Consider the following 12,725-nt stretch of genomic DNA (forward strand, 5'->3'; position numbering starts at 1 on the left):
ATGTGGCTGTTATTTTTTTTTTTTTTTTTTTTTTGCACGGATTGCTGATTGTCAAATGGTTTACGTAGGTATTCTGCAGGTTTTGAAAGTTGGTCAGAATCAAAATTGCTGGGGGAGCATGTTGGCGGATCAGCAGTGAGGTCAATATGCTCTGTATCAAAGATACATGTACTTTCAGCGGATATGACCAACGTACCTGATGGTAGAAAGGGACAAGATTTCTCTGAAGAGGGCAAAGAGTTTCCATTTCTATTGATTTCCGTCGGTGCAAAGCGGGTCCTAACTTCTTGGGTACTAAGAAATAGGAAGTTATCCAAGACGGAACACACTCTTGCTGGAGAGCAACATAATGAAACGGGAAATCGTAGTTTATTGGAAACATCATCTTCTATGACATTCCAGTGGCTTTCTACTGATATGCCACCAAAGTATTCCAGTTCTAACAAATATGCCGCAAACATTGGAAAGCTAAATGGTGTAGCTGAGGATACATCTAGTATTAAAGCTGATGTAGAAACTGAAGAGGGGAAGATGCAGTTGAAATCCTACAATAGAGCCAAATGTGAAGATGATTGGAGATACCTGGCTGTCACTGCTTTTCTTGTTAAATGTGCTGGTTCCAGGTGGTTGGAACTTCATAATGCTTTTGTTTTGCTTATGATTTTCATCTTGAGTCTAATGCAAAATTTTTTATTCTTTGATTCCTTTCAGGTTGACTGTCTGTTTTGTTGTTGTCGCTTGTTCAGATGCCACACTAGCATTACGTGCTCTAGTTTTGCCCTATAGATTATGGTACTTATAAGGAACTTATATTTTGTTTTCACCACTTCACATAGTGATTTGTATTAGCCAGTGATTTTTACTTCATTTATCATACTGACGTTCTCTTTTCTGTCTCTCATCACATTGTAGGTTTGATGTGGCATTGCTGGTACCTCTATCATCACCAGTTCTAGCGTTGCAGCATGTCATTATTCCCACATGTCTGCCTTCTAAAGGTGAGCCCTTTTTTGGAAATTTCAGGATTTAGAGTTTAGCAGGTTACCGTGCATCAGTTGCATCTCAAGTAGTTAGAGCATTAGCACAATATCACCAAATTATACAAGTCAGTAAGTTGGGATAATCAGGAAATACACAAATAATTTTCATATTTTTGTGGTTAACATCACGTCTATCTGGAAAGTACTTCAGCTATATATAAAAGTCTATCCAATACTCAGGTGTAAGTTTTGGATAATATGATCTTTGTTATTTTATGAATATATCACTTTTCCGACTCTAGTATTTCTATTGCTGCTGTCACAAATAATATTAGGACACGTGTACAACTCCTATTTCAGTTTGTATGTCAATAATATTATCTGTTGAGGAGATATCTATAAGGCCAAGCGGCCATTTACTTGAATCTTTCTCCTTTTAGTATTTGCAGCCTGCAGTGATGAATATTCATGATGTACGTACTAAATTTATGAATCGTTTTGTTTTTTTTTTTGGCTTGTTATACATTTCATTCACAGAGAACGTTCAATGTGGAAATGTGTATATTGTCATTAGTGGAGCTACTGATGGAAGTATTTCCTTCTGGGATGTAACTGGCAGTGTTGAAGCTTTCATGCACCGAATATCGGATCTTCATGTGGAGAAGTTCATTGACTGTCAGAAACGGCCACGAACAGGAAGGGGGAGTCAGGGTGGACGATGGTGGAAATCCCTGGGCAGCAGCATGTTAAAAAACAGCGGAGAGATGGAATCAATCACCGTAAGATCTGGAGTGGGTGCTTGTCAAGATTTCCTAAATCTTGTTACACATGGAAACTTATCAAGGGAAAATAGTTCAGGAAATAGCACAATGGCTTCTTCTCAAGCTATTCATGTTGCCTCCAATAAGTCTGCGGATGATTCCTCATCTGAGATATGTGAAATATGTCCTGTACATGTATTAGAGAGCATTCACCAATCCGGCGTCAATTGTCTTCACGTTTCAGATGTGAAAGGTTGCCAGAGTTCTGACAGTGGTTTTCTTTACCATGTACTTAGTGGGGGTGATGATCAAGCCCTGCACTGCCTTAGATTTGAATTGGCATTGCCATTAGCAGGACAGGAAGCTGAAGTAAGCACGCCGCAAATGAAAATTTCAGTCACTGGACTTGGAGATGCGGATAACTTTGTTCAGTCCTGCCAAAACCATAACCGGAATTGTAATATCAGATTTTTAAGTCGTGATAAAGTCCTCTCAGCTCATACCTCTGCTGTAAAAGGTAAAATCTCAGTTGAACCTTTTAGTAGATCAAAGCTGATAGAGTATGCTTATTGCACTTCTAGGTTCCATTGTCTTACCAAGTTTAATCTTATGAAGGTATCTGGACAGACGGCTCTTGGGTGTTTTCTACCGGTCTTGATCAGCGTATCCGGTGCTGGCGTCTTGAGGGGCAAGGTAGACTAACTGAGTATGCCACTATGATCATTAGTGTGCCGGAGCCAGAAGCTTTGGATGCCAGATTCTGCAGCAGGTGAGTAGAGTGCCTATGTAGTACCACTTGAACATTCCTCCTAATGTTTAGTATTTTGTCATATAATTAACAAACTTCTGTATCACGAAATTTTTGTTTTAATCCAGGGGCTATTATCAGATTGCAGTAGCGGGAAGAGGAATGCAAATGGCTGAGTTTTCTGCATCTTCTAACCTGAATTGATGTGTGTAAGAGAACAAGGTCGTTTTGCTGATTTTTTATCCTCCATTTCTGGCATCTTATCATGGGTATCTTTTATTGCCCAGAAACTGGTCTGCCGTCTGCCAAAAAGTCTACGTTATATGTTGTCTTCAATTAATTGGTTCCTTTAATTTATTTATTCTTTTTCAGTTTCAAGATCCTAAAACACCATATTGATTTCTGACCTCGGTGAGAAGGGGCCTGTATCTACGCTAGATTGAGGACATCCAAATTTGTAAATTTCAGGTTGGCTTACAAATCCGAGTTGTGAAGTGTCGTTTACATGACATTTATGGTTCCTTCCAATTGTAGCATGTTACTTTTCTTCAATATGCATATAATGAACACAAGTTACATGGAATGAAGAGAATGGGCAGCCTCTTTTTTTTTTTTTTTTTTGGGTGGTTTTCTTGCTTTCGTCTTTAGATGTGACTAGGTGGTTTTTACTTCCCTGGTACAAAGTTGGTGGCGTAAGCCCATGCGTTGTTGTTAACAGGATCGGCGAGGTGGTCAGCAAGATTCTCGAGAGGACCCTTTCCGGTTACTATGGCCTGTACAAAGAAACCAAACATGGAGAACATGGCAAGTCTTCCATTCTTGATTTCTTTCACCTTGAGCTCTGCAAATGCCTCAGGATCATCTGCTAGCCCCAAAGGATCGAAGCTGCCTCCTGGATACAGAGGGTCAGACACCTCTCCGAGGGGTCCTCCTGCAATGCGGTAACCCTCCACAGCACCCATGAGGATAACCTGGGTTGCCCATATTGCTAAAATGCTCCGTGCGTGTATAAGGCTTGGGTTTCCAAGGTAATCAAGGCCACCATCACTGAATATCTGAGCACCAGCTTTGAACCAAACTGCTTCTCCAAACTTGACTCCATTTCTTGAAAGAAGCTCTGGGAAGACACAGCCCAGAGCCCCAAGCATTGCCCATCTGGAATGAATGACCTCAAGCTCCCTATTCCTGGCAAAAGTTTCAGGGTCTGCAGATAACCCCGCGGTATCCCACCCATAGTCACCAGGGAATTCGCCGGTTAGGTAAGATGGTGATTCGCCAGAGAATGGTCCAAGGTACTTGACGCGGTCCCGGCCATACCAGGGACTTCCAGATGAAGCAACAGGCTTTCCTGCTGTCTTCCTCATTGAAACTTTACCACTGCTTTGGGCAGCCGAGAACTGGGGCCCTGTTGAAGGAATTGTGGTTCCTGTGAATGGAGATGACAGAGCCATTGTTGCCATTTGTAGACCTTTTTTTGAAGCTGACTCTGTGGGTGCTTATGAGCTTTAGAGTTTTTCTTGTGACTGAATGTGGGATATGAGGTTCCTTTCTTTATATAGGAGCTGGTGAGGTCCACCATTGTATCTATGTGGATCTTCATCCTCTTCCTGATTGGTTCACGTAATGACGGCTCCGATTTAAAGTATCCAATTCAGCTCCTCATCCTATCACAGACGCCTTTCTAGATTTTGTTCAAATCAATGGAGTTTTACAGCCCCCTGACCCCGCACGCAATCCGAGCTTACAAGAATTATACTAGCGTCTTTCCCATTTCCTAAAACCGCTTTAACTTTTTAGTTGGTTTTTGCATTTTCCATGGCCCCACCCACAGCTGTACTCTTCGGCCTTGTTCTTTTACATATCATTGTCATGATGGTGTAACAAGTTAGAAGCTTGTTCTGATAAACAAGGGATTGTCGTTTGGTTCGTGCCCTCATTGAGCCATGGTTGAAAGTACAAAGGATCACCCATCATTGGCTCATTGGGCTGGGACTGACTCCAAAGGCAGAAGCCGAGCCACGAAATACCATCGCTGGCCCAAATCAATAACATGGGGATGTATCTGTCGCTGAGTTTTTGGTTGACCCGATGTTTTCATATATTAGTTTATATATAAAGAAACTTTTGCAATCTACTTAGGGTCTACACGCAACATAATTTTGCTTTTTTTCTTTTTAGTATTACATTATGGGAAGTTTGTTAATACTTCGTGGCAAATAGTACTTATCGGAGACCAAATGGAACGTAGCAAGTTTCCAACTTGGTGACAGTTAGTTAATGACCGATAGTATTTCATCACCTCACCGGTGCATATTTACTCCTTTGAAGTATGCATTTCTCATGTGATGCCTGAAAACATAAGGGCGTAGATCACCGACGACATGGATATTGGATGGGGCTTACGCTTTTACTTTTTCTTTTAAAAAAAAAATAAAATAAAAATAAAAATAAAAACTGCCTATTCTTACACCGCCTTTTGTTTTGGAAAGAGCCAGTTGGCGTTGAAAGATATATAACATACCAATTGGTTACTATCACTAGAAAAAATTGGTGTGCTATACAGAAACATGGTGGGGCCATTCATTTAAAGTCTATTAAAATACTGGTAGAGATGAAGTGATGGCATTATTGTATTCTAAAGATTTAGGTGTATTATCGAATTGGCACCTTTTGTGTGTGTGTGTGTGTGTTTAATTAACTAGAAAACCCCTAATAGATATTTTTTTTTGGTTGTTAATGGCCTCATTTGTGGGATCCGAGCACATGAGGCTCGCATCAACAAGGCAGCCAACAAAACGTATGGCCAACTCTTGAGATTACACAAGTGAAAAAAAAATATTAAAAAAATAATAATAAACGAGTGGACTGAGACAATAGAGACTCATTAGATACAAAATCCAACCGAGTAGTGAACAAAATAAGAGACATCCACGCTGATGTGCAGATGATGTTCATAATCACCAGAATCATTCGTTTCCCTGGCGGGAGGGGCGGCCCGGGGGCCAAAGTGATGACTTTAATATTCAACAACGATAACTATATTATCAGTTTTACATATATTCTCATCTTGATTTGATTTTAACCCAATCTAACTTTTAGAAATATGAACTAGCAATGAGAGTATCTACTATAAGAAGCTCGAAAAAAAAAAAAAAAAAAACATAACTCGGGGTCCTATTTTTTAGCAACTCGACTAGTATGTAAATTGCTATTGTTTTATTAGTAAGTGTCTAAAGAAACTTGTTATCTCAATTAGTTTTAAAAAATTGCTTTCATTAATAAAATTAAAAAAAATGATATCTTACCTATTAGGTGGTTTGGTATTAAAAAATTAAGATTAAAGTCGGAAACTTTAATACTATCTAAATAACAACAATAACAAATAATAACAATAATAATAAATACTATTTTATTATTATTAGTGATACATCGTTACATATATGATAGTATAATAAAAGAGTTACATGACAAAAAGTATTATTGTTGAGTCTAATATATGTATCTGATAGCTATAATAAATTGTTATATATGTAAATGGTTATGTGACTAATTAAGGTACGTAGTTTTGAGGAAAAAAAATATGGCCATAGTATTTGAGGAAAAAAAAAAGAATATATATATATATTCTTTACTCTTTTTAACTTGTATTACTCAGACAAAATTGTTGGTATAGGTCGTTTTAACCCATCACAAATTCAAATGTAAAGACTTGATAAATATGACATAAAGCCTCACACAGTTATAAATGGTAATCTCATTTACATTTAGCATTGAATTGAAAAATGATCAACGACATAAATGATTTCAAATGTAGAACCCTTTCTTAACATATAATTTGTGTTCTGGACACGGGTCGCTGACAAGTCGTCCCACCAACTGCCCACAACCGGTATGTGCCAGTTATTTTTTTATTTTTATTTTTTTGCTAATCATGTGCCATTAGTTTACAGAGGAGTACACTACACTGTCGTACACCCCCAATCTTTTGGGAAAAGCCTTGTTTGTGGCTGTAAAAAAGTCCAATCGAAAGCCTTTTTACTTTCTTTACTTCCTGTGGGTGCCAACCGCACCCATATCTTCTCCTTAACAAATCCCAACTGCCCCCACTTCTCTCTTTTTTTTTTTTTTTTTTTTTTTTTTTTTTTTTTTTTTTTACTTTTTTTCATAAATTTTTTTAGTAGTGTTAAAAAAAACTAATGATAATTTTTTATTTTTCAGTCATTAAATATGTATTAATAATTATATATTTTACATAATTTTTAATTTAATGTGTTTTTAATTAAATTTAATGGTAAGAAACTAATACTATCAGGAGATGTCTATTAGAGAAAATCTCCTCTCTTTTTTTCCCTGCTTTTAAGTTTTTGTTACGTAATCATATAACCTCTTTTGCATAGGTGTATGTCAAATTATCACCAAAAGCCATGCCATCTTTTGCATAGTTGCGGCCACGTCATCAAAGTAGCCATAGCAAATGACTTTGGCTTCAATGGCTTGAGTCAGGCTTGAGCTTGGTTGGTGGGTTGGTGGGGGTTGGTGTGTTGGCACTTGAGAGTTGAGAGTGTTCAGCTGAACTTCCACAATTGATCCACAGGCCTCAATCTTCAAACCAAAATGTTATTAAATTAAACAATTAATTGCAGACGTCAATTTGGTTGATAGCCAAACACTCACCACGTCACTCTCCCCCTCAAACCACTCCAATACTCTTATAAACTACCCAGTCTTTGTTTCTTTCTTTTGTAATTACCATGGAACACTTGTGTTTTTATTCACAATTGACCAAACCCACCTCAAAATCTTTCTTTTTTTTTTACTTTCTGTCATTTCCTTCTTTTCCTAACTTAAAAATAGGATTTAAAATTTTATAAGACATTGAAAAATTCCTACATCTTAGTTATTTTTCTCAGCCGAAGGAATATATAATTTAATTGGTTTGCCCGTCATTAGTTTATACTTTTTAGATGGACTGTTGCAGAGAATCCAATAACTTCTTTTTCTCTGATTTACCAGAATTATTTTAACAAGGAAAAAAAAGATTTTCAGGAAGAATTCTTGGATTATCCTAAATGCCTTCTCCTTTATAAAGCACTTCTAATCCAATATGAATAAAGGACGAACCAATAACTATACAACCAAACTTTTAAGAGGATGCTGAGGCAAGTGTACTAGTAGTGCCAATCTCCTCTTTAATTGCCCAAAAAAATGGGACAAATGGAATATTTAAAACCAACCTTGCACACGAAGCTACTATTTGCTCGCTTGCTTTTCAAGTGAAGCCCTGAAAATCTTCTTTACGCTACAAAAGCATTGGACAACTAAATAATTTTACCGACAAGTACGATATTTTTATGGATATTTTTCCTGTAAAAATGATCACATTAACATATTTTTTTTTAAAATAATTAAATAACAAAGCGTGGCGTTCAAATTTTCCTTACTCAGATTAAAAAACAAATAATAGCAATTTTCGTGATTTTTTTTTTATTTTTTTCTTTTACATTTTAATGTATTTGAATAATGTTTAAGTTTAAACAATTGGCATATCAATAGTTCTATCCTTATTCATTAGCAATTGGAATTGCGAAATTTAAATTGGGATTAAAAAAATTATTTCCAATCTATCAATCAAGGAGTAAAAGTGGAAAGATTTTTGAGAAACGAAGAGAAAAAAAATATTTTTAAAGAGTCAAAAAAGTTTTGCATTAACACGTGATTAAATCTGCAACTTCTCTTTAAATTCTATTCCACTTAGGCTCCGTTCACTTCGCTTATTCGAGTTTAGAATTTGAGTTTTTCTACAGTAAAAAGCTCTCACAAACAATCACATCTAACTTTTTTGTTACAATAAAAAACTCTCACATAAAATCACAACTCAACTCGAATTTTAAACTCGGATCAGCGAAGTGAACGAGGCCTTAAACACTCTGGTGTCACTAGACCAAACAGACTTTTTGTGAAACACTTTTATACAATATAGTACAGTGAAACTTTTTTCCACAAAGTAAATGCAACAAAGTAGCTATATATAATATATATAGTTATGTCTATATATAATATATATTATATAGTTATATATGTATATATATATATATATATGTTAAATACGACAAATGGATCTGATGTATCATGTATAACCAAGCTCATTTCCTTTTCAAGAAATGACGTAAATGGAAGCATTATTAGTAATTGCTTGCTTTGATGTGCTTTGAGATCTCCAGCTCATTTATTCAGCCAAAAATAAAAAATAAAAAAAGAGGAACTCCAGCACATTGTTGTTGCTACTGTATTGTCGGTGGCATTTACAAGCCCAAAATAACACCCCCTTTTCCTATGGGACAAGGGTAGTTTAGGTATTTGAATAGAAACTTCGTACTCATGTTTCACGCTTGCTTGATGCTTTAGTGAAACAACTATAGGATTAATTTAGTTCGTTGATTTGAATTTTTTATTTAAATTGAGATGTAATTTTATGTGAAAATTTTTTACTGTAGTAAAAAAGTTAGATGTAATTATTTCTTAAAACTTTCTACTATAGCAAAACTTGAATCGGTGCAATGAATGTGGCCATAATGTGTTCATTTGGTAGATTTGATTTTAGAACTTGAGTTAAGAAGTAAATTTATGTAAAAAAAATGTGATAAAAAGGTTAAATTTAAAAATTTTTGAGAGAGAACACCGCATTAAAAATTTTAAATTGTGATAGGCTTAAGTGAGGGGTCCAACTTTGCTTTTAACAGTTAGATATGTCAAGATCCGTATTAAAAACTTATAATGCGCTACATATAGCTATTCTTACTGCATATTTGACCGTTTTTTATCACAAGTACCACAATTGTAATGAATTTTCATTTCCCAAAAAATAACGTATCTAACTAGATTTTTTTTTTCTTTTCCTTTATACGGTTGGAAGATGAAAAAAAAAAGTTAAACCTCTTATATGGTAAAAGTTAAAACTAACCATAGAGGTTGTGAGATCTCGGTCCTCAACGAATCAAAAAGCTTATAAGATTTTCCTGTACCATATTTTATGGGACCTCTTGATCGCTGTTGTGGACGAGTCAGAGTATAATGTTCGAATTGCTGTCCTCATTCAGTGAGCATGAGACTCCTCATTTCTGTTTCATCTTTGACTTGCGCTTAATTATTAACTATATATGATTCTACCAAAAAAAATTATAAAATATGTAAAAAGAAGAATTTTGTAGTAAATACAAAAGTATCTTATTATTCTACTCAATTTTTTTTTTGTTAGTCTTGAACAGTTACATTTTATTTTTATCACGTTTAAAAAGGCTCAAAACTATATTGTAAAAAAAAAATTCATATCCTACCTTGCAAACAATAAATAATAATAATTTTTATCATATCATATAAAGATTATAGATAAAATTGGAAAAAGAAAAAAGAAAAAAAAAATAAAAAGAGGCATGGCTCATGGCGCGTGAGACGAGTTTTGACTTGTGAGAGCCAAGCTATTTGGGTCAAAAGCCATCGAAGCCGAGAACCGGTTAGGGTTGGTGAATGACCGGCGATTCCAGGTAAGAGTATCAGATACAATAGAAAGGGGGACTGTAGATAAGAAGATACGTTTTTTCATGAATTTAAAATTATGATTTAAAATTATTCTTAATTTATGTGTATTTTTTATATAAAAAAATATTTTACTTAATCATGAATTATGACCTCGTTCGTTTCGTTAATTTAAATTTAAAATTTAAATTGAAATATAATTTTATATAAAAACTTTTTATTATAATAAAAAAATTAAATATAACTTTTTACTTTAATAAAATTTGAATCAGGAAAACAAATTAGGCGTATGAATACACTAACTAAAATATTGCTAGCTTGGGACTGACTGAGAGCGTCAAATCAATCAGGTAAGTAGGCCCCACTCCTCTCTTCTATTCTATAGTCTCTCCCTCACCAACTTCCGGCAATCCCATCCCTACACTTTCTTACAATCCAACGGCTATTGCTCTCTTTTTCTTTTTTCTTTTTTTTTTTTGCTTTTCACGCAACCTTATTATTCTTTTTTTTTTCTTTTTTTTGCTTCAAAACGCAACCTTATTATTCACTTCCATACACATCTGATTTTTTTTTTTGGCAAATTATCGTATTTATCGTTATTCCCCATGTAATAAACCAATTAAAGCAAATGTGATTCGATTGATAAAACAAATAAATTCGTTCATTTCACTGATTTGAGTTTATAATTCGAGTTAAAATATAATTTTGTATGAAAATTTTTTACTGTAGCAAAAAATTAAATGTGACTATTTTTGAGAACTTGGTCCGTTCACTTCGCTAATTCGAGTTTATAATTTGAGTTGAGATGTGATTTTGTGTGAGAGCTTTTTACTGTAGTAAAAAAGTTAGATGTGACTGTTTCTGAGAGCTTTTACTGTAGCAAAACTCAAATTCTAAACTCGAATCGGCGAAATGAACGGGGTCTTTTACTGTAACAAAACTCAAATTCTAAACTCGAATTGACAAAATGAACGGGACTAAAAAGAATAATAATAAAGGAGGATTCAAACGAAAACCGAAGGGTCCGGTAAGCGGTCAGTGGGGATTATGGGTCTATAAAAGGTAGCCTATGGAGCTAAGGGTGACCTTGTCCTTGAGTCGCAGAGCAAAAAAGTTCCTCCCTTGCCCTGCAAATCCCAAACAAAGAGGAAGAGAAACCTTTCTCATCTCAGATCTGTTCTTCCTCGTTCACACTTTCTTTTTCAGGTACTCATTTCTTCTTCTTCTCCATCTTCTTCTGTCTGAGAGCTGCTTGTTTCATTTCTCTTAGATTTGCTTTCTTTTTCGGTGTTTCTGGTTGTATGAACGGATTTTGCTTCCGAGTCTCGGTCTAATGTTCGTAGATCTGGTTTGTTTGATTTCTCGTATGTCAGTTTGTTTTGTGAATCTTAAAGATCTGATGACATATTTGACTCTGATTCCGGGATGTGAAGTTGTTCTGTAACATAATTACTGTTACTTTTTGTTTTGTTGAATTTCATTGAAAAATGTTGTGTGGCTGTTGAATCTACTTGATTTTGAAGTTTAGTTGGTGAAAAGAATTGTGTTTAAGAAACTAAGGGATTAGATCCATTCGTCATGTGGTGAATTTAGAGGGTTGATTGATCTGCTTGTACATGAACGACTTGTTGTATCTCTTGTTTATATTTCGTATTTGATTTTTCTTTGTGCAAGCCTTCATTGTTTTTTTTCTTCACCTAAATGAAAGGAAAAGAGGAAAACGAACCTTGAATCATAGCCTCGTTCATTTCGCTGATTCGAGTTTAGAATTCGAGTTGAGATGTGATTTGATGTGAGAGTTTTTTACTGTAGTAAAAAAATTAGATGTGACTGTTTCTGAGAGCTTTTTACTGTAGCAAAACTCGAATTTTAAACTCGAATCGGTGAAGTGAACGGGGCGAAAATTTGCCAACCTTCTTGTCCCTCGGCATTACCAAAGTTGTGACCACTAGGATTAAAGTTTAGATTCTCTCACTTTGTCTAATTGCTCCCGAATCTTGGGTTCCTTTCTTTTCTTTGGGGGGAATTAGAATCTTATCGTTATTCCTCTAATGGTGTTCTGTGAATATAAACTTTTTTGTAAGGTTGATGACATTATTTTCGGATTCATATTCGATATGTTAAGATTGAAGATGCACCTTAGGCATATTTTGTTTTATTTCAAACATTATCTTTATTCCATATTTTATGCGGTGATTTAAATCTCTGTTAGAATCTATACATACATACGTATATTTATTTATTTATTTATTTTGATGAAGTCCATAATCTTAGGCTCCTAGAATGTCTCCTATCCATTGGTTTTACATGTGTGCATGTCTAACAATAAAGAATAACATGTGATGGAAATTTTTTAAACATAACTGTGCAAAAGACTTTGGCTTAATTTGATAGTGCTGTAGATTTTAGAATTACTTTTAACTGTGCTGAAAGAAAAAGTAGCTGTTACAAAAAGCAGCTTAGTGTTTAGTAAACTATAATTATAATAGTTATGTTGGTTTCAAAATCGGTGTAATAACGTTTGGTAAATTATGAGGTTGAATTATTATGGATAATTAAAAATTACGACTATATTATATTATACTATAATATAATATATATAATTATAATATAATATATATTTATTGTTATATTTAATATAATAAAAAAACTATTTTTATATAATATATTATATAATTATGATATAGAATATAATAATATTAT

General features: G+C 34.6%; 3 protein-coding genes across 3 annotated transcripts in view; 2 read left to right on the top strand and 1 right to left on the bottom strand.

Moving 5' to 3' along the window:
• LOC21397028 overlaps positions 1-3,286 on the top strand; it is a 10,885-nt gene extending 7,599 nt beyond the window's left edge. The window contains exons 15-21 of the mRNA XM_024162418.1: positions 69-623; positions 712-792; positions 913-998; positions 1,518-2,258; positions 2,357-2,510; positions 2,618-2,957; positions 3,208-3,286. Of these exons, the coding sequence (XP_024018186.1) occupies positions 69-623; positions 712-792; positions 913-998; positions 1,518-2,258; positions 2,357-2,510; positions 2,618-2,693 (1,693 nt within the window). The 3' untranslated portion in view covers positions 2,694-2,957; positions 3,208-3,286. The remainder of the gene's footprint in view (positions 1-68; positions 624-711; positions 793-912; positions 999-1,517; positions 2,259-2,356; positions 2,511-2,617; positions 2,958-3,207) is intronic.
• Positions 3,093-4,660, bottom strand: LOC21397029 (chlorophyll a-b binding protein of LHCII type 1). The gene has a single exon (XM_010093109.2). It carries the CDS (start codon positions 3,947-3,949, stop codon positions 3,155-3,157), a length of 795 nt encoding a protein of 264 aa, XP_010091411.2. The 5' UTR covers positions 3,950-4,660; the 3' UTR covers positions 3,093-3,154.
• A 6,465-nt stretch (positions 4,661-11,125) lies between these two features.
• LOC21397030 (S-adenosylmethionine synthase 2) overlaps positions 11,126-12,725 on the top strand; it is a 3,942-nt gene continuing 2,342 nt past the window's right edge. The window contains exon 1 of the mRNA XM_010093110.2: positions 11,126-11,228. The gene's annotated coding sequence lies outside the window, so the exon portion shown is untranslated. The remainder of the gene's footprint in view (positions 11,229-12,725) is intronic.

The sequence above is a fragment of the Morus notabilis genome, unplaced genomic scaffold (genome assembly GCF_000414095.1).
Source record: "Morus notabilis unplaced genomic scaffold, ASM41409v2 Scaffold498, whole genome shotgun sequence".
In the NCBI taxonomy this organism is placed as follows: domain Eukaryota; kingdom Viridiplantae; phylum Streptophyta; class Magnoliopsida; order Rosales; family Moraceae; genus Morus; species Morus notabilis.

Coding starts and splice junctions, on each gene's coding strand:
- LOC21397029 (XM_010093109.2), bottom strand. CDS start 3,949: ATGGCAACAATGGCTCTGTCATCTCCATTCACAGGAACCACAATTCCT.